Source organism: Pseudoliparis swirei, chromosome 6, assembly GCF_029220125.1.
Source record: "Pseudoliparis swirei isolate HS2019 ecotype Mariana Trench chromosome 6, NWPU_hadal_v1, whole genome shotgun sequence".
Lineage (NCBI taxonomy): Eukaryota > Metazoa > Chordata > Actinopteri > Perciformes > Liparidae > Pseudoliparis > Pseudoliparis swirei.
Genome location: NC_079393.1, coordinates 22,206,407 through 22,225,757, shown reverse-complemented (window position 1 = coordinate 22,225,757; position 19,351 = coordinate 22,206,407). Strand labels below are relative to the sequence as shown.

At 41.0% G+C, this 19,351-nt stretch overlaps 4 protein-coding genes, 2 long non-coding RNA genes and 2 pseudogenes across 6 annotated transcripts in view; 5 read left to right on the top strand and 3 right to left on the bottom strand.

Annotated features, from left to right (window-relative positions):
• The window catches only part of LOC130195805 (uncharacterized), a 139,422-nt gene that overhangs the window by 115,029 nt on the left and 5,042 nt on the right, over positions 1 to 19,351 (bottom strand). The window lies entirely within an intron of this gene.
• LOC130195803 (uncharacterized) lies at positions 1,144 to 3,555 on the bottom strand. The gene is made up of 2 exons (XR_008832125.1): positions 2,897 to 3,555; positions 1,144 to 1,719 (listed from the first exon to the last, which is right to left on the bottom strand). It is a non-coding gene; the product is annotated as an uncharacterized LOC130195803 (long non-coding RNA).
• LOC130195800 (histone H3) lies at positions 6,112 to 6,593 on the bottom strand. Its single transcript, XM_056417518.1, has one exon. The coding sequence runs from the start codon at positions 6,582 to 6,584 to the stop codon at positions 6,174 to 6,176; it is 411 nt and encodes a 136-aa protein (XP_056273493.1). The 5' UTR covers positions 6,585 to 6,593; the 3' UTR covers positions 6,112 to 6,173.
• Positions 6,895 to 7,444, top strand: LOC130195793 (histone H2A). The gene has a single exon (XM_056417510.1). The coding sequence runs from the start codon at positions 6,910 to 6,912 to the stop codon at positions 7,294 to 7,296; it is 387 nt and encodes a 128-aa protein (XP_056273485.1). The 5' UTR covers positions 6,895 to 6,909; the 3' UTR covers positions 7,297 to 7,444.
• LOC130195799 (histone H2B 1.2-like) lies at positions 10,752 to 11,042 on the top strand (annotated as a pseudogene).
• On the top strand, positions 11,097 to 12,077 carry LOC130195790 (histone H1-like; annotated as a pseudogene).
• Positions 13,010 to 13,584, top strand: LOC130195794 (histone H2B-like). The gene has a single exon (XM_056417511.1). It carries the CDS (start codon positions 13,030 to 13,032, stop codon positions 13,402 to 13,404), a length of 375 nt encoding a protein of 124 aa, XP_056273486.1. The 5' UTR covers positions 13,010 to 13,029; the 3' UTR covers positions 13,405 to 13,584.
• On the top strand, positions 16,253 to 16,660 carry LOC130195798 (histone H4). Its single transcript, XM_056417517.1, has one exon. It carries the CDS (start codon positions 16,282 to 16,284, stop codon positions 16,591 to 16,593), a length of 312 nt encoding a protein of 103 aa, XP_056273492.1. The 5' UTR covers positions 16,253 to 16,281; the 3' UTR covers positions 16,594 to 16,660.

Genomic DNA, 19,351 nt, shown 5'->3' with positions numbered 1-19,351 from the left:
TTTCCATGGTAACAGTCATTCTCTTCGTTCTGTGCCAGGTCTGGATCGTGGTCCATGCCTACTACCAACTATTCATACACTCTGTCATACTCATTGAATGTGTTGTTACTCTGTAATGATTCCTTCTGGTCACATGACATCTATTGTTCTGTCCATCCTGGAGAGGGATCCTCCTGTTGCTCTCCTGAAGGTTTCTTCCCCTTTTTCGTTTTGAAAGGGTTTTTTCTATTTTTTGAGTTTTTACTGATCCGATGTGAGGTGAAAGGTCAGGGATGTCGTATGTGTAAAAATCTACATCAGCTGGGATCGGCTCCAGCGACCCGAATGAGGATAAGCGGTATGGATGGATAATGGATAGTAAAGTGTTGGTACATTAGCTGGGTCTAATATTGATATTTAATTGCTAACTGTCACTAAACATAATGAAATAAAAATGATGACTATAATTGTTAATATTGATAATATATAGCATAAATATGTATACATTTTGAGTTACAAATATTCCAATATTACTATAATTTGGCATAGGCATTACATGTCTAATAACAATTCAAACTGTTCTTAATAAAAAATAAATCATGCAGACAATCATGTAAGACTCTAAAAGCAGCCCTGACAAGTTACGTTTTAATCATAAGCTAATCAATAACTTAAATGTAGTACTATGCCGCCCAATTGTTTGATAACGTTGTTCCTCCTTCATGGCTCAACATACAAATGATAGAAATAAATAAGGAAACATCGACAGACTTTCTGTATAAAGGGAAAAAAGTCAATCAGTTCAAATACGACGTGGAGGAAGGATTTAAAAAAAAAAATCCCTAAAGCCCCACCTAAAACTTCTTCATGGAGAAATAGACCACGGCCAAAGATCTTTCGTAGTTTTAAGGTCTTGGTTAGAGAAAAACATCACTAGACACTACACTATTATGGTCTTTAAAGAGAAATAGTGCTTGACAAATAAAGATGTCTTGAGTTATCTGCCATCACGTGATTTCATTTGAGTCAATCATGAAGGTCTGTGGACTTTAGCTCCTGTGACTGCTGTGGACGGATCCAGAGTTAGCTGGAAGAAGGACCTGGGAACTGTTGTGTTTTCAAGAATCTTCGAGTGCAGAACCGAGAAAGAAAGTCTGGACAGTGCCAAATTATAATAAAAGGTGTTTAATTGAAAATATTACCAATGGTCAATAACGGTTGCGATAGAGAGTATAACTCAGCTGAGGGAGCATGAATCACTGCGTCCACAGACCGCCAAAGCAGTTAACTGTCTAACAGAAGTCAAGCTCACTAAATCTAATCCTCAACTGAGGGCTTCTCACAGAATCAACGGCCTACATGCAGCTAACCTGCATGCAGTGCATCTCTGCCGTCATCCAAAAGGTCAAAAGCCTTGTCTTTCTGGTCAACATCTGTTTTTATACCTCCCGTGCGTTCCGGGCCCCAGGGGAGATATTCCCTTCTCATTGGTTAATCTGTCTCGGTAAAACATTAGTCCTAATCCACTCATTGGCTGAGCTGTCTGTCCGTCGGTGTTGAAAGCGTGTCCACGCCCCTTGACACTTGAAGTCATCTGTCCCTCTTCCTCTGTGTCGTTCTGTCCCCTACTCTGAATGGCATCACAGGGGTCCTCAGGATGGCTCTGTCTGCTACCCCCTTCTCTCCGAGCCAGGTGTGAACTTCGGGGGAAGGGGATCCCTTGCTGCAAGTGATCTGCTCCTTGTCACACAGAAAGATTCATTTTACCAGTTACAGTAATCCATTAAATAATAATCCACAGACACTTACCAAACAATATTGTAAATTATTAAACAATAACACACATTCTATAACAACATGTATGAAGTTATGGTATATCAGTAAATCCTAATTTACATATTGCTTTAGTAAATTGTCTAATTCAACAGAATAAACCTGGATGTGGAATTATGGGCTGAATTGTGCCGACTCTATTTTAAAATGTACATAAAGAATGACACAGTTTATGTTGTCCATCATCCCATATAAATTGCATAAATACAAGAACAACATTTTAGTTTTAGAGGTGGCCTAAAATACGGAATATTTTTACTCCACGTGGAGTTTTTCCTGATCCGATATGAGGTCCTGGGACAGGGACGTCTTATGTATACAGATTGTAAAGCCCTCTGAGGAGAATTTGTTATTTGTGATATTGGGCTATATTAAATAAACTGAATTGAATTTCCCTAAACCAGGGGTGTCCAAACTTTTTGCAACTAGGGCCAATTGTGATAAAGTACAGATGCCCGGGGGCCAATAGTTCCTTTAGACATTTTTTAAACCAAAAAAGTTACATGAAAATACACTGTTATAAAACAATTTATTTTTACTGTCACAATTACTTTTATTTTTTAAATGACAATGTAACCACATATAATATAACCAAGTCTGCCTTTCATTGTCAGTTAACAATGAAAAAGCTGTATGTAGAATACCTTACATTTCTATGAGTTACATAACGTTGCAATTAACCTGTTTTGCACTGAATACATTTTCAAGATAATATCAATAAAGTGCAACCTGTGAAAAATTAAACAAAAGAGTTTACTGAGTGTTCGTGACACTGCATATCTATTCATCTTTTATCTTGATACGGCCACTCTCCATAAAGCTCAATGTTGAGCTCTTGTTTTGAAGGGCAACAGCTGGAACGCTGAGAGGTAACACCTGGCAAATCTCCAAGAATCTCGTCTGTCACGCATGCGCAGCGTAACCGGTTAACGTCGTAACGTACACATTTACACGAAAGTCGGCGACAGGCATTTCGCTCTTTATTTATTAATGACTTAGTTTCATGTCCGTGTAGTTTGTAATATGTGAAGTTCTCAAACAAGGTCTTGAAATAAAAGAATCTGCATTTCCCCTCGCGCCCCACCTCGTCTCTGCTCTTGAACCCGGAGCAGAGAGCGACTCTGAGACGACTTGTCTTCACCACCGTGGGAACGCAGAGGTGTCGGTTTGCTGTTCCCGCGACATATTGGACGCTCTCTGCCGGCTGGTTGGAGCGCGCTCACCTGTATGTGCGCACCTGTCTGTGTGCATGGGGGCGGAGCTCCGCCGCGATACCGAGAGCCAGGAGAAGTGTGAACGCCACCACGTAGAGACAGAAATGACATGCCGCTGTGTAGATACGATCAATAATATATGACCGTTTAGTTGAATAAAACAACCTGACATTACTCATGTTGTAATCTGGCGCTATAGAAAACATTTCAGTGGGGCGGACCCCCACTCTGTTCTCATGGTATGGGAAACACGAGTAATTACCACCGCTCCTGAAAGCGGCGGCCCTCAGTCAGTGCGTTTACATGCATTCGAATTATTGGCTTAGTCGGACTGAAATCGAATTATCCGTTTCATGTAAATACTGTAAGGTATTCTCGAAACTGGGGCACTACGCAGATGGTGGAGAAACAGGCTTCCGGACACGGGTGGATTAAGTTATCAACATTTAATGGCAGGAAATGTGAATCAAACATTCAACGCGCTCTCCCTCGTGTCCAGGCTGCCGGCTCTCGGCACCTTCCGAGAGCACAACCTTCCCTTCGGGGCTTACCTGAGAAAAGAGAGTGAATCTCTCCAAAACACGGAGTCTCATACCCTTCCTGTTTACGGTCAAAACCGTCACTTCCGGTTTCAGTCGCTTTCACAATAAGATTCCCGTCTCGTTTTTGACTGGATTAAAAGTCACCTTCACAATAAAAGTCTCTTGTTATTGTGAGTCACTTCACGGATTTCAACCGGCTTCGTCAATCTATAATACTAACATACAGTCACTCTCATGCAATATACATTAATTCTTGCCATTTACATTTGCATAGAGTAAACATTACCCCTATGCTTCATAATACATTAATAACAATATTCTCCTTAATATTGTCTATTATAATATCTTTCTATATGTATTCATTTAAAACATAAGACCTCTGCAGATGTTATCAAAATAAACTATTACAACTTAACAATACCTTTGTCGGACTATGTGCGGTCCGACTTCGATCCGATTAACACCCCTGGATAACTCGATCCGATCCAGTTGATAATTCGACTATCGCGGCATGTAACGGTGAATTGGATTAGGAACTGGACTTTGCGTCTTTGCGCATGCTCGAGATCCTGCCGCCTTCCTCCCTCCCTCCCTCCCTCCCTCCCATGTCGTGACCCGGAAGTCGAAAGAGACGATAAATTAAATTCTCCGTGTACCTTCGGCGACGGTGTCTTCTCTCCGTTATCAACTCAGCCAATAGCGCCATTTGCATTAGCTGTACTCCTATTAACACCATGGAAGAATAGTAGAGGGATTTAGCTTCGCCTTGCTCTCTGTTCGCCATCTTTCTCGAAATGTTGTTGTTGGTCGTGGTGAAGAGGTCAAGCGGAAATGGCTGTATCACCACGAGTTGTAATGAAAACAGCGCCGCCTATCGTATTGGATATGACATGCTTTCAAAGGCCAATGATTCAAATTACTCACTGCCATGTATATTGGGATAACAGCAGATCCCCCAAAAGATAGCATAGTCCGACTAAAGCAAGATTCGAATTATACCATCATGTAAACGCACTGACTGTCAACTTTTCTCCTTTTTTTTTGCCGTCGCCATGGCAAATAGGTTTCGAGAAGGGTTCACGCCACGGATGCAGAGCCAGATACATTAGAAAGGAGGAATTACGTCTTTCAAGTTTTTATGATTTATTTATTCTGACAGATCTGGCGGGCCACAAATAACACATTATATGACCGATGTCGCGGGCCGTATGAAATCTGACCGCGGGCCGGACTTTGGACACTCCTGGTTTAGTGGTTCATAATGTATGATAAACAAGAGTGTGTGTGAGATCCGACACTGATTAGCCTAACGTGAAACACCTGTGTGAGTGAGAGACAGACATCTCAGAATCTGATGTAAGCAACCTGTCAGAACATTTGGATTTGACAGAGAATCATAACTCTGATCCTAAAGATGTTTACATTAGGAGATACTCAAGGCTTTTGTGAACGTTTACATGTCCTTAAATATTTTTTGGGTTAAGAAATGAGAGTTTAATCGCAGTTCAGAAAATGTTCCTGCTTGCTTCAAAAAAGTTGAAAGGTGCTCGTTAAGGCTTCTCTAGAAAAATCTGGGAAACTGTTGGATTCCATAGTCCCATTTCTACAACAAGCACAAGATTCTCTACTACTTTATCAAAAAATAATGCCTAAAGAGTAAGAATTGTGGCCGTAGTGACGATATACAAATATAATTTCGGCTTGATCCTGACGCAGCTGTCCCCTCAAGCGATGACTTCACAGCTCTAGACTTCCCCACACACACCCATTGAAAACTCCAGGAGGAGCGGAAAAACACAAAACTAAAACGGGGACAGTTAAATAACTAGAAGAGCTATTAAAATAAGCTGAATTATAAAGTTATAGCTAATCGTTTTATCAACATTTTAAAGGTAAAATGGTGTCTGTAGCTAAACGTATGCTGACATTGTAAGCTTTTAAAGTTGAAAAAGTTAGAGGATTTGAAGCTTCGCTCCATAGGAAACCATTCATTATTTATTCCATAAAAATATTAATTATTTGATTATGTGAAAAGATAAAAAATATCTGAAAATACAGTAAAAGTTGAAGGTTATGTCAACATTTTAAAAAATGATTGAATTAGCTGAAAGTATGAATATCTTAAAAGCTTTTGAAGTTGAAGGATTTCTCCATTGTGATCCCATTCAAATTAATAACCATAAAATATTTATAATATAAACAGTTGAAGAGTTAGAAATATGAAAAGTCATAGCACTCAAAAGCTGAATATTTGAAAAGTTTCTGTAGCTTAATATATGAAGTAGCTGAAAGGGTCCAAAATACATACAGAAGAAATAGAAAATAAATAAGTTTAATAAAGATTACAAGAATAGTTGGACTGCTGAAGCATTCAACTAATTATAGAACTACTAAGTGAAAATAATTTGGATACAGATTTAATGTAGAATTGTAATTTCTTGAGTTATTCTGTTGCATTAAATAAAAGGTTTAGTAATGTAGCTTTCATATTATTTAGGCTTTGTAAGAGTATATCAGTGTGGTCAACGCGTTGCAGAGGAAGGCTCTCTTCAGGCAGTGAGGTGGCTCTTAAAAGAGCCGTTGTGGTGGCGGGTCAGCGGACGGGCTAAGCGCGCTCTCCGCGGATGCGCCGGGCCAGCTGGATGTCTTTGGGCATGATGGTGACCCTCTTGGCGTGGATGGCGCACAGGTTGGTGTCCTCGAACAGGCCGACCAGGTACGCCTCGCTGGACTCCTGCAGCGCCATGACGGCGGAGCTCTGGAAGCGCAGGTCGGTCTTGAAGTCCTGAGCGATCTCTCTCACGAGCCGCTGGAAGGGCAGCTTGCGGATCAGCAGCTCCGTGGACTTCTGGTAGCGACGGATCTCCCGCAGAGCCACGGTACCGGGCCGGTACCGGTGAGGCTTCTTCACGCCGCCGGTGGCCGGGGCGCTCTTGCGGGCAGCCTTGGTGGCCAGCTGCTTCCTGGGGGCTTTGCCTCCGGTGGACTTACGCGCCGTCTGCTTGGTTCGCGCCATGACTTCTTGTTCTGGTCTCTGATGAGGAGGAACACGCTGTCCAGAGGACCCGCGCTGCTCTTAAGCGGTGGGACCGGCCGCGAGGCGGTGACGCGGCGGCAGACCTCCGGCTCCTGATTGGTCAGGAGATCCTCGTGCCGTGACCCGCCGCCGGGTCTCCGCTGCTCATTGGAGGAAACTCGTTTAGAAATGTCCGCCAAAAAGTCCTCACGCGCCGCCCCCTGCGCTTCTGCTGAAAGCCTCTTTCTATTGGTCAGAACCGTCACGCGGACATAAAAGGAGGGTCCCGGATGTTGGGCGATACTTTCTCGAAAAGCATCTAACCATGAGTGGAAGAGGAAAAACCGCAGCAAAGGCCCGAGCTAAGGCGAAGACCCGCTCCTCTCGTGCCGGCCTCCAGTTCCCAGTCGGTCGTGTTCACCGGCTGCTGCGCAAAGGAAACTATGCGCAGCGCGTCGGAGCCGGAGCCCCCGTGTACCTGGCCGCTGTGCTGGAATACCTGACCGCTGAGATCCTGGAGTTGGCTGGAAACGCGGCTCGCGACAACAAGAAGACCCGGATCATCCCCCGTCACCTGCAGCTGGCGGTCCGCAACGACGAGGAGCTCAACAAGCTGCTTGGCGGGGTGACCATCGCTCAGGGCGGCGTGCTGCCCAACATCCAGGCGGTGCTGCTGCCCAAGAAGACCGAGAAGGCCGCCAAGTCCAAGTAGACCTGGAGGGAATCCACTGAGTCTCTTTTAAGACCCAACAACCCCCCGATAAAGAGCTCTGCAGTCACAGATTAAAAAGTCACTTTGCAAACAAACTAAAGATTTGCTTCATACGTTCAAATTTATTGATAATAAAAAAAAAAGTGGACTCAAGCATGTTATTTTGGGGGTATTCTACATGTAATATCAAGTATTGCTGTCTACAAGTCTATGTTTTCGACATGTACCTCTACTTTCATTATTTGTTCTGACTTTATTGATAAACCATTGTTTAGTCTAAAATGGAAAATAATTCACAATTCTCTACATTAAAATCCTGAACATATGCTGTTAGTTATCATGTATGACAGAAACCATCCAATCTTTACCTGTGACAAAGTCAACCAGTATTTTTTTGTGAATATCAGAAGAGGTTAAAAATAGAAAAACACATACGATTAAGATCTGATTTGAATGTTTTTTACAGACAGAATCTAAAAACGTACCAACACGAAATTAAAAACACTTCGTGCCCAGAATAGAATTATCATACATTTGGCTAATTTGGTATATAAACATATATACAAATGTGTATGGATGGATTGGATTATTTGATCACATCTTTTGCAACGCTCACACATACTCTGATTCATCCTCATGCTTCACACCATGACTCACTAAATACTGCTCGGATCTATTGATATCAAAAACATGCAGTAAAGTATGTTATTTGTGTAGTTGTCTTAAGAAACTATCTGTCAAGTATTCCTGTTCACAATAGGTGTATGTTTTCGATCTGTACCTATACTTCTATTAGCATTTTTCTGCTTATTTATTAATAAACCATTGTTTAGTCTAAAATGGAAAAACAATTCATAATTCTCCGCATCAATGTTTTTTTAAATGCTCCAAAGCCGCAACATTTTCTGTTTGTATTTTCATGTATGACAAAGAAAACCCTCCTGTTATTTTCATGTCTTACATACAGCCGTGATGTTCCCGGGTCAATTTGACCCGGGAAATGTTGAATCATCCAAAAGTGGTCAGAAGCCAAAAATCCTAAAAACTATAGATTGTACCTCATCGCCAACAGCATTACTAACAATTCAAACAGTTTTTAGTGGAATTGAGTTTTTCACCCCTTCAAATATCAGAGTTCAATTAGGAGAACTCACTCGTTTTAATGAAAAATACATGTTCAAACATTTTTCTAGGTACATTGAACAAATCTAAATCTAAATTGCGTTAGTCTCCCACAACATGTATTTTCTTCTAAATTGTATTTGCATTTTGTAAGTTTTTTTTTGTTCATGGGGTGATGTAGATAAATAGAGATGAGACACCTTTGCTGTTCAGGGTCATATTGACCCGCCCACTCAAAATCGAGCCAAATAAGTCATGAAGGATTGGTATTGAAAGTAAACTTCAGTTATGTTTATTCATAGTGTTAGATACATAAATTATATTATAAAAGATAAACAAAGGCCATAGTGCCCAGCCATTCTCTTGGTGCAGTCGTATGTATATGCAGAGTGTAATGTTGTAGGACTTCTAACCACAGAGGCAGAGCCTCACCTGTCATCATGAGTAAAAAAAGTTTTTTTAAAAGTTTAAAAAAATAATAATGATAACATCAAATTTATATTAGTATTTGTCCACCGATCTTTATGTATGACTAATTTCGAACATTTTATAGTCGCTGAATTTGCCTCTTTCCTGTTCAACAACAGGATGAAACAAGAGTTGAGGCAGCCTCACCTCTGATTGCGCAATCCATCACAAGCTGGGTTGATACATGCAATTGGCCTGTGCGGGTTGCCGTATCTCTGCATGTCGCCAATATAATGTTTGCAGATATGTTTATTTGCCCTGATAATCCACAGTCTGGCTAAGGTCTTTAACCATTACAGTTTAATGTTTGGAAGTGACATTTTTAGTTTTGCTGATGGGAAATAAAACCGCAGTGAAAGGCGCAGGGTGAGGCAGATAATACTCTGCCGCCCTGCAGGGGGCGCTCGTGAGCCAACGGGTACTTGTTGCTGCTTCTTCTGGCAAGTCAAGTCCGTTTGTTTTTATATTTTGCTCCGCTAGACTGCCAACATGGAACAGGATTATATATCTGAGCTTAAACATGTCTCAAAGCTGGACTTTCAGTCAAAAGTGGATGTGATTAACACAGGCAGACCAATGCCGGAGCTAAAAGGTTTGCTTCAAACTTGTTCTTACCTTTACGTGTCTGTAATATGTACCGTGTGAGTGTGTGCACGTGTGTGTTGTGTGAAGAATGCTGATGAGACATGAAATAACCAGTAGCCAATTGAATAAGCCCCTTTGGCTTATATATTTGTAAATCTGACACTAAAGGAGTCAGTGCTTCACCAACCATGAACCTCACCGCACGTCACTGGTCAGAATAGTATCTGTATGTCTCTCACAGGTGGGGTCGTTAGAAAGAGAGTGTGTGTGCGTCTGAGATAGGGATGAAACAGGGTGTGTGTCTCCCAGTCAGACAGACCGACAGTCTATTAGAAATCCAATAGCACCATATTTATTAGTTGAGACATGAAAGAAACCCTTACTTTAGTGTCCCATGTCCAATAAAGGTGTATTTAGGGGGAGTGTGTAGCCGTCAAATAAACACAAAAGGTCTCTGGTGCAGACGCAAACACACAGTGATACTCTAACTTGCGCTCTTTTTCGCGATCTTATTTTGTCGTAGCATGATGTGAAATGTTCCCAGTTTAATTGTGTGTGTGTGTGTTGAAACTCGATGGGAGGGAGCAAGTCAGACTGTCCCACATTTACAAAGAAAAAAATAGTTTAAACGTGACACTTCTGACCTCTTTTAGCCTCCACTTTCACAGCCGGGTTGACCCGAACACCATCTCTGTTATATAAAGCTGCAGGGGGTAGCAGCAAATTAAAGACTTTTTTTTGTATTTGTTTTTTACGTTGATTACACTTAATATGGTAAGCAGAATAAGTTGTATACAGCAAAAGTACGGAGGAGGGTTAATTAAGTGATTATCAAAAGGTTACAATTGATTTTCTGTTTAAGATTAAGATCTGATTTGTTTAATACAGACAGAATATTAAAACGTATACACGTTGTGTCAAAGCATAAAATAAAGTTGTGCCATACATTTAGCAAACACATGTATATCAATAATGTAAGGGGACAATATATATATATATATAGATAGATAGATAGATATTGAAACATACAGGTTTACAACTTCCGAGCGCTTACAGCAACTTAGCCACTCAATCAATAAATACAGTCGCTCACAGAAACACATATGTCTTTCGCGCATGCTCAGTCACGCTCAGCAGTAAGCCAATCGAGTAAGGGCAACACACAGCTCAGCAGCCAATCCGACGCAAGCAACAGCACAGCCTCGTTTGCATCGAGCTGATATATATTCCCCGCCCTGAGATCCAGGAGATATCTTCTCACTCCGAAGAAGCAGTCAATCATGCCTGAAGCCACCGTCAAAGCGCCCAAGAAGGGCTCCAAGAAAGCCGTCAATAAGACCGTGACCAAGACCGGCAAGAAGAGGCGCAAGTCCAGGAAGGAGAGCTACGCCATCTAGGTGTACAAGGTGATGAAGCAGGTCCACCCCGATACCGGCATCTCCTCCAAGGCCATGGGCATCATGAACTGCTTCGTGAGCGACATCTTTCAGCGCATCGCCGGTGAGGCCTCTCATCTGGCTCACTACAGCAAGCGCAATTGTGATTGTTTTAAATCACAGAATCTTTTATAGAAAACAACGCTATTTTGTTTTTCCAGTATGAACAGTTGACTGTTTTTTCAGATAGCGGTGCATGTCTGAATGTTTTACCGCAAACTGAACAACTGCATAGATTCTCCTCCCAGCGTGGCGGAGCTCAACGTCAAAGCTGTGGCCGCTTCCAAGGAGCGGAGCGGCGTGTGCGGACAAGAACAAGTCCCGCGTCAAGACCGCCATCAAGAACCTGGTGACCAAGGGGACGCTGGTCCAGACCAAGGGGACCGGGGCCTCCGGCTCCTTCAAGATCAGCAAGCAGGAAAAAGTCGCTCCCGCAGCCAAGAAGCTCGCAGCGAAGAAACCCGCAGCGGCCAAGAAAAGAAGCCCAAAGCAGCGGCAGCCAAGAAACCTGTAACTGCAAAGAAGTCCCCGAAGAAGGTGAAGAAGGCCGCAAAGAGCCCCCAAAAACCCACCAGGCCCCAAGAAGGTAGCGAGGAAGGCCCCCACAGCCAGGAAGACTCCCGTAAAGAAGGCTGTGAAGCCCAAAGCCAAGAAAGCAGCACCCAAGAAGAAGTGAGCTGCTCTCAGGCTGGACAACAACGCTCCTATAAAAGGCTCTTTTAAGAGCCACCCACACCATCTTTAAGAGCCTTTACTTCTATTGTCAATAATGGTAGACACAATATTCATTTTATAAGTTGAACTTACCTTCTATATAACTGGGTATTGTTAAATACCCGTTTCAATATTCTAAATTCATGGCTGTCATAAGTTTCAGTCAGTAGCCTAACCTTCGTTCAAGGTCGTTTACATTGATCGTAACTAACTCCTCAAGGACTGAAGGAAGAACTGAAGTCACTCACCCACCGCCATTCAATAACAATTGAGACAGGATCTTAGTTCTTAATAGTTTCAATAATAAGCAGCATATTAAACCAGAAACAGTCAGGGTTGGTTGAAAAGTGCTTGTTGTTTATTTAATGTCGATTTATGTGCATTATTTATGTATTCTTTAATGTGGTTTGATTGATGTGCAAAAATAACAATGTTTCCATTTAAATTGACTCCTACCAAAACGGAAGAAGTATGAATACTTTCTGAAGCCAGTTAATTCAAATCAACAAAGTTTTTGGTCCCATCTCGTTTAACTGAAGGTCAAAGTCTTGCTCAGTCAAGAGCTGTTGTTTTTCTCTTCTGGAGATTGAGGCCACTTCAAAATCCTCCAGGAAGTTTACAGACTTTGTTTGATGTGATTTGGGTTTAGGTGGTACATGAGTTCTGTTCAAGAGCCTGGAAACCCCCCACAAAACAGGACATTTAATTTTAAGAGTAATATGAAATGAAGGGGGGAGATATTTAATAACCAAGATATGTCCATTACATTAATAATGGAATCAATATGCTTGAACACATGCAGCTCATACTAGCACTTAATTAGTTTTCCACTTCCACAAAGCCTTTTTTTATTCAGCACATTTGACAAAGTAATATGGTTCATGATAATATCCTGAGACCCAATCATGTGTGTCCTCTGTAGTGGACAACTTGGTTTTGGATCTTTTCTTTGACTCATTTGAGGTATCCTCTCAAATCCTGCTGTACTCTCAAGAGGACATCCGGAGTTTTTCAGTGGTACCACATGTGTCGGGTTGGAATGATGACAACTTCATGAAACCTTTGATACAAGATCAGCCAGTAGTTTTATTTGTCGATTGCCAGTTCCACACACAACGAGCCTTTCTATAGTACATACATTTTAAACATTAGATAAAGTAATATGGAGCTTAGGTTAATTGGAAACTTTATCTGTGAGTGTGGATGTCTGATGTTTTCATCCAGATGCTTCACACCACCAGCTCAATAAATACATAAGCTCGCAACAATAGTGACTTGTTCTGCGCATGCTCCGCTAAACAGCCAATCCGACGCAAGCAACAGCACAGCCTCGTTTGCATCGAGCTGATATATATTCCCCGCCCTGAGCTCCAGGAGATATCTTCTCACTCCGAAGAATCAGTCAATCATGCCTGAAGCCACCGTCAAAGCGCCCAAGAAGGGCTCCAAGAAAGCCGTCAATAAGACCGCGACCAAGACCGGCAAGAAGAGGCGCAAGTCCAGGAAGGAGAGCTACGCCATCTACGTGTACAAGGTGATGAAGCAGGTCCACCCCGATACCGGCATCTCCTCCAAGGCCATGGGCATCATGAACTGCTTCGTGAACGACATCTTTGAGCGCATCGCCTGTGAGGCCGCTCGTCTGGCTCACTACAACAAGCGCTCCACCATCACTTCCAGGGAGATCCAGACCGCTGTCCGCCTGCTGCTGCCCGGCGAGCTGGCGAAGCACGCGGTGTCTGAGGGAACCAAGGCCGTGACCAAGTACACCAGCTCCAAGTAAACCTGCTGGAGACCACCACCTCAACGGCTCTTTTAAGAGCCACCCACCTCTTCTAAAGGTCAATTCCTGATGTGCACAGAATATGAAACTAAACACGACAATTTACTCTGCTCAATGATCTTCACCGTATATAAATTCTGACTTGTTAAAGCAAGTAATAAATGAAAAGCTCTGAACTGAGTCCCTGTTCTCAATCATATTTATATGTTTATTTATTTGGTATGTGTGCGTGTGTGTTAAGTTGTATCTAATAAACTGAGCAGCAGATGTGAATGGAGCTCACTGGAGTTTAGTCAAAAGTACCATATCCTTTTGGTGAAAACAAACATGTGAACCTGGACTAGTTCTGCAACTAAATATTTATAGTAATTCAATAAATTGTGCCTTGATATTTAAATATGAGGCCTTGAGGTCACTAACATCATGTGTGAACTTGTTGTAGAGGCTGATTCTGGAGAGATGGTTCCTGTCAGACCTTCATTCAGTGAAGCAGCTTTAATGTGAATGAGTAAATATGTCAGCATCTGCTCCTACAGAGATAACAATGAACGTGTCCTGTTTGAGTTTAACAAACGAAAGAAAACAAATAGTCAACAAAAAAATCCTTTAAAAATAGTTATTTAAATAAATATTCAATAAAATGTATGTAAGTTAACAACTGAATTGTGTGTATACATATATATATATTAGTGCTGTGAAAAATAACGCGTTAATTAAATTACAGGTTTAACTAGTTACTTTCTTTTAACGCATTTAACGCATGCGCAGAATGAGCTTCCAATCTGTCTGTTGTTGGTCGTCGGGACGAAAAAAAAGTCACTTGCAAAATGATCTTCCAATACACCACTTCAATCTGAACTATGTCCGCTCTCATGCAGACGGTCTGTTCATCGGTAATGATCCTTCCGCAGGTTCACCTCCGGAAACCTTGTTACGACTTTTACTTCCTGTAGATCAGGGTCTCAACACGTCGATCGCGACCTGCCAGTCGATCGCGGCGTAGTGTCGGTAGATCGCATGACATTAACAAGGTTGGCCCGCCCCCTGACATGTTCTCTATAGCACGTCTTTGTTCTTTTATTAAACTAAACGTCTGTTGTTGATCGTATCTCCACAGCATCATGTCATCTCTGTCTCTACGCGTTGCGTTAACACTTATCGATCTCCGTCTGGCGCGCCACAGAGCTCCGTGCGCGCGCATCGGGACCGAGCAAAAAAAAGTCACTTGTCAATCTGTCCACCTTTAGATTGTATCATGGTGGAGTTAATGGTTGACAAACAAGAGAACAATGTTCTGTTTAACCCTCCTGTTACCTTTACATTTACGAACATATTTTACCCTCGGGGTCAATTTGACCCCAGCAATTAAAACCTCCAGAAAATTATTAGAATTAATATTGCTTCCCAAGTTTAAGTGTGAGGTACTTTATGTTTGTTTGTTGACTACCTAAATAGCCCTTTAAATAAATAAAAAAGTTGATATTTCTGATATGTTTGACACAGTGAAAAACAGCCTGGGGTCAAATTGACCCCAAAGAACACCGACATTAAACATTGAATGGGGTCAAATTGACCCGAAAGGTAACAGGAGGGTTAAACATTCTGTTTAGGATGAAGATGTATTAATGTTCCATATGGAAGAAAACTGCTAAATAACTGCTGAGTTGCAGCACCATTGTATAGAAGAATGTATAAATGTATATATCCGTCTTTTGTCATAAATCTCTATGTTCTCACAAAATATACCGAGAATATCGGTAATATGTGATTAATCATGATTAATCCACAAAAACCTGTGATTAATCCGATTAAAAATTTTAATCGTTTCACAGCCCTAAATATATATATATCATGACTGCTAGCTCGGCTACAAAGACGAGTTTATGAACTGAAAATACTCATTTCTGATCCATTGTGCTTCTGGACTTCTAACAGACTTCAGACCAGGATGACAGTTTGTGTCAGTCTTGGCCTCATTTTACAATTACGTCAGCGTCCAAAGAAAGACATCAACAAATGCATGTAAGGCAGAATTAGGCAGATCCCCACTTATAATATACATCTACAAACGAGCACTACATTTTTGGAATCACCTTCAAACAAATTCACAAGACCATGTTGAAGCCTCCGAAGCCAAGAGCTGGACCCAGAAAAGAGTCTCCTGAGTTCTCACACCCACACAGCTCTACAAAAAACAGTTAGAGTCAACGCAATTACAAAGAAAAGCAAATAAACATATATGGAACATTGGAAAAAAGACTGCAAGTCAAAATAGATAACAATGTTAACAGAGATTATGAACTGGCAGAATATCTCTTTTCTGTCAGGGGTCAGAGACAGACCCTGACCACCAATTGGCAATCGAAAAAGGCCAACAGAAGAAATCTTGGCAACCAAAAGAAAACAGAATATGTGGTCAGTGTTCGACAGGTGAGGTGGAGACAGAGATGGACTTCCTCCTCAAATGTGATAGATATACAGAAACCAACATGGTTAGACCGACTCGGCTCTTAGATCTCTATAAAGCCAATAAAGCCAATTGAATTGAGAGAGAGACTAGTATAGTAAACAAAAATATATAAATAGTGTATTCTTGTCTACATCATGAAACTGTACTTTAGTTACATTTTAAGTACAATATTGCCTCCCAAATGTTCCACTCGCTTGTTTATAAGCAACAAGTCATAGAGACACATTGCTGATTCATGCTGTTGATCAGCAGGTGGCGCTAAAGCACCAAAGAGTCTCATCGTCAACCTTCATGTTAACCAACGAAGAAGAAGAACAGCCCGCTTCGTGTCTTCCATCACGTCCTCAGACAGGATATAGATACGTGTGAACTGCTGGTCACCTCGTTGAAAGACTTTGACAGTGAAGATGAGCGGAAGAGGCAAAGGAGGAAAAGGACTCGGTAAAGGAGGCGCTAAGCGTCACCGTAAAGTCCTCCGTGATAACATCCAGGGAATCACCAAGCCCGCTATCCGCCGTCTGGCTCGCCGCGGTGGAGTGAAGCGTATCTCCGGTCTGATCTACGAGGAGACCCGCGGAGTGCTGAAGGTGTTCCTGGAGAACGTGATCCGTGATGCCGTCACCTACACCGAGCACGCCAAGAGGAAGACGGTGACCGCCATGGATGTGGTGTATGCTCTGAAGAGACAGGGACGCACCCTCTACGGATTCGGGGGTTAAACTCTGACTGGCAACCAAAACCAAAGGTCCTTTTAAGGGCCACACACTCTATTTAAAGCGCTGACTTCCTACATAGTTTTATCTATTCATTTGTGAAAATCCTTTAAAGTTTTAATTTCATTTCCGTGACTTCAGAAAATAAATATTGTTATACCGATCTAACAATAAATAATATAGTTAATTGACACTTAATAGAACTCTTGGCTAATTTAAATGTCATTGTTTGTCACTTACTTTAATTTCAAAATGTACACCTTGAAATGCAAACTCAAGAGATCCCGATCTGTTGTCGGGAGTCTAAAGTTAAAGTAGCAAATGTATGTATTTAATTTTGCGTGCCCTAGTGTTGTTCACTTCTTTATTACACTTATTCTATTATATCTCATGATTTTTTGTATTCCAATGTACAAAATATATAACTAGCTGCAGAAACACGTTTCTTAATGCACCAACAACCTAAAGTAGCAAACATCTAGGAGAATTAAAAAATACTACTTGTGAATAAAAGGACTAAACTAATATCAAAGAAAAAACTATATTCACTTTATTTACTTTTATTTATATATATCACTGATTCTTGAGATGAGGGATAATACATGTCCTCCACTGAAATGCAAAGATTGGCTTGAAAATCCATACATAAATTAATTGAAATAGACTTTGAAAGCTCAACATGAAAGACTTAACTACCCCAATGTACTTAGTTTTGTCAATATTTATATATTTTCATAGCAATTTGACCAAGTGCAAGCATTGCCCTAGAAAGTACATGCAAATTAACATGTCCTCTGCAAGAGGTCATAGGTTCTAATTGCAAAGGAAAGTCCTTAATTTAATAAATACATAAATATCAATATGAAATGAATTACATGGCTTTATAAAATGTAACCGAATACATAAAGCAAAATACCCATCAAATTATACGTAAAAAATTGCAGCTCAAAGTATTGTCCTCAGTTCATGTGAACTCCGTCAGAATCTTTACAAATTAAAAAGATCTGGCATATTATGGTCTGAACTTGAACCCTGAGGACCCCTTTTACATGCTTCTTCTCTTGATGGATGCAGCAGTACAGCACATGGTCTTGTAAGTTTAACATTTATATATATTTTTAGCAAACTAAGTTGATATAACTGTCGTCACAGGTTTTGTATGTGCATTTTGTCATCCAAGAATGATTATTTTAAATAAGAATTGTGAAATAAATGGAGGTGTTTTTGGTGAGTTTATGTAGGCAGCTAGCAACTGGGACAACTCTAAATGGCTCCAGTTTACGGGATACGATTCAGACAATAAAAACGTTTAATTTCATCAACTCCGTCAGAATGGCTGTCTGACTGTTGACGTTCAAGCTGACGGAGTTGACAAATGCTCCAAAACATCATTATTTGATGCATAATAAACACAGATTGTGTTTATGATTTTATATTGGCATAATACTTATACTGAACTGACTGACTGGCAAAAAATAAATGATCAACACAAATGTTAATGTATATTTATTGCTTTTATCTGTACTGTAGGCAGACATGGCTCGATGCAAACTGTCAGTGGAGGAGCAAAGAAAAAGAAGACAGAGAATAGACAGTGATCCAGACAGCAGAAGGGACAATCTAGAGAAGGAGAGACAAGGTGGAAGAACAGGGTCCATAACAGAAAAATAGGAGAATTAGGACCAAGGGAACAGAGGCACTGCAGGAAGTATTGGAGGAAAGCTCAGAAAAGGTCAAGAAGGTCAAGGCAGGAAGTAGACACCCCTCCAGATAGTCCACTAGAGCAGAGTATGGAGGAGCCAACTTCCAGTAGACGTGCTCAACCGAACCAGGATTGGTTTAGTTTAAAGTTAACCTCTTTGTTTATAGTATAGAGCTGGTGGTGTATTGAGTTAATTCTTGGTCATTAAAGATCTTTACCTTTCACTGTCCCCGTTTTCTTGGCCTGTTTATGTTATGTGTGCCATTATGGGTCTCGTAACACACAGAGGATTCTGGATCCTGCGTAGTTCATTGACTTTGCTAATAAGTTTTAAGTTTGGCCAGTTAAATGCATTTATAATCCAAGCATAGAGGGACTGAAAACACATGAACTTCTCATGTGTGCTTTCCGGCCTTGTTAACAGACCTGGTTTGCTGTAATTTTACATCAGTCCGTCAACACCGTCAGTTTTGTCCCACAACTAAGATGTGGGTTTTTGTCTTTAAAAAAAAAAAGCCTTTTACTTCTGTTTATTTTATTGAGTTAATTCACTAAAACATTGCATGGACTACATGCAGTGGTGTCTTAACTGCATATAACCACAGATTAAATATGTAACATTTTAAAAATAAATAACAAAATTAAGTTTTTTTCCAACGTCGTTTTTCCTCAACTGTGTAAAACAGTGGTCACCAATCTTTTTGAGCCCAAGATACCTGACCTCCGCCTTCATGACCGGCAAGATCTACCTATTGAGGCATTGAGAGAAAACGACTGTCCAGACTGGACTTACTTTTTATTTGGCCTAATTGTCATTTTGGTCCAGCGTTCAAATTGATGTGACCAGGTATACAGAATTTAAGTGTAATATAACAAGTAAGATATTTGTTCACCGCACACAATATGAACAAGAAAAAACACATTTGCAATGAGCAGCTGGATGAACTACCAATATAAATGTTGTATTTATTTACATTACAACACGACACTGACAACATGATCAGTCAGTGCAACTCATGTAAGTTCAGCTCTCATCATAATGCCATCAAGTCATGTGACTCC

Coding starts and splice junctions, on each gene's coding strand:
- LOC130195794 (XM_056417511.1), top strand. CDS start 13,030: ATGCCTGAAGCCACCGTCAAAGCGCCCAAGAAGGGCTCCAAGAAAGCC.
- LOC130195800 (XM_056417518.1), bottom strand. CDS start 6,584: ATGGCGCGAACCAAGCAGACGGCGCGTAAGTCCACCGGAGGCAAAGCC.
- LOC130195798 (XM_056417517.1), top strand. CDS start 16,282: ATGAGCGGAAGAGGCAAAGGAGGAAAAGGACTCGGTAAAGGAGGCGCT.
- LOC130195793 (XM_056417510.1), top strand. CDS start 6,910: ATGAGTGGAAGAGGAAAAACCGCAGCAAAGGCCCGAGCTAAGGCGAAG.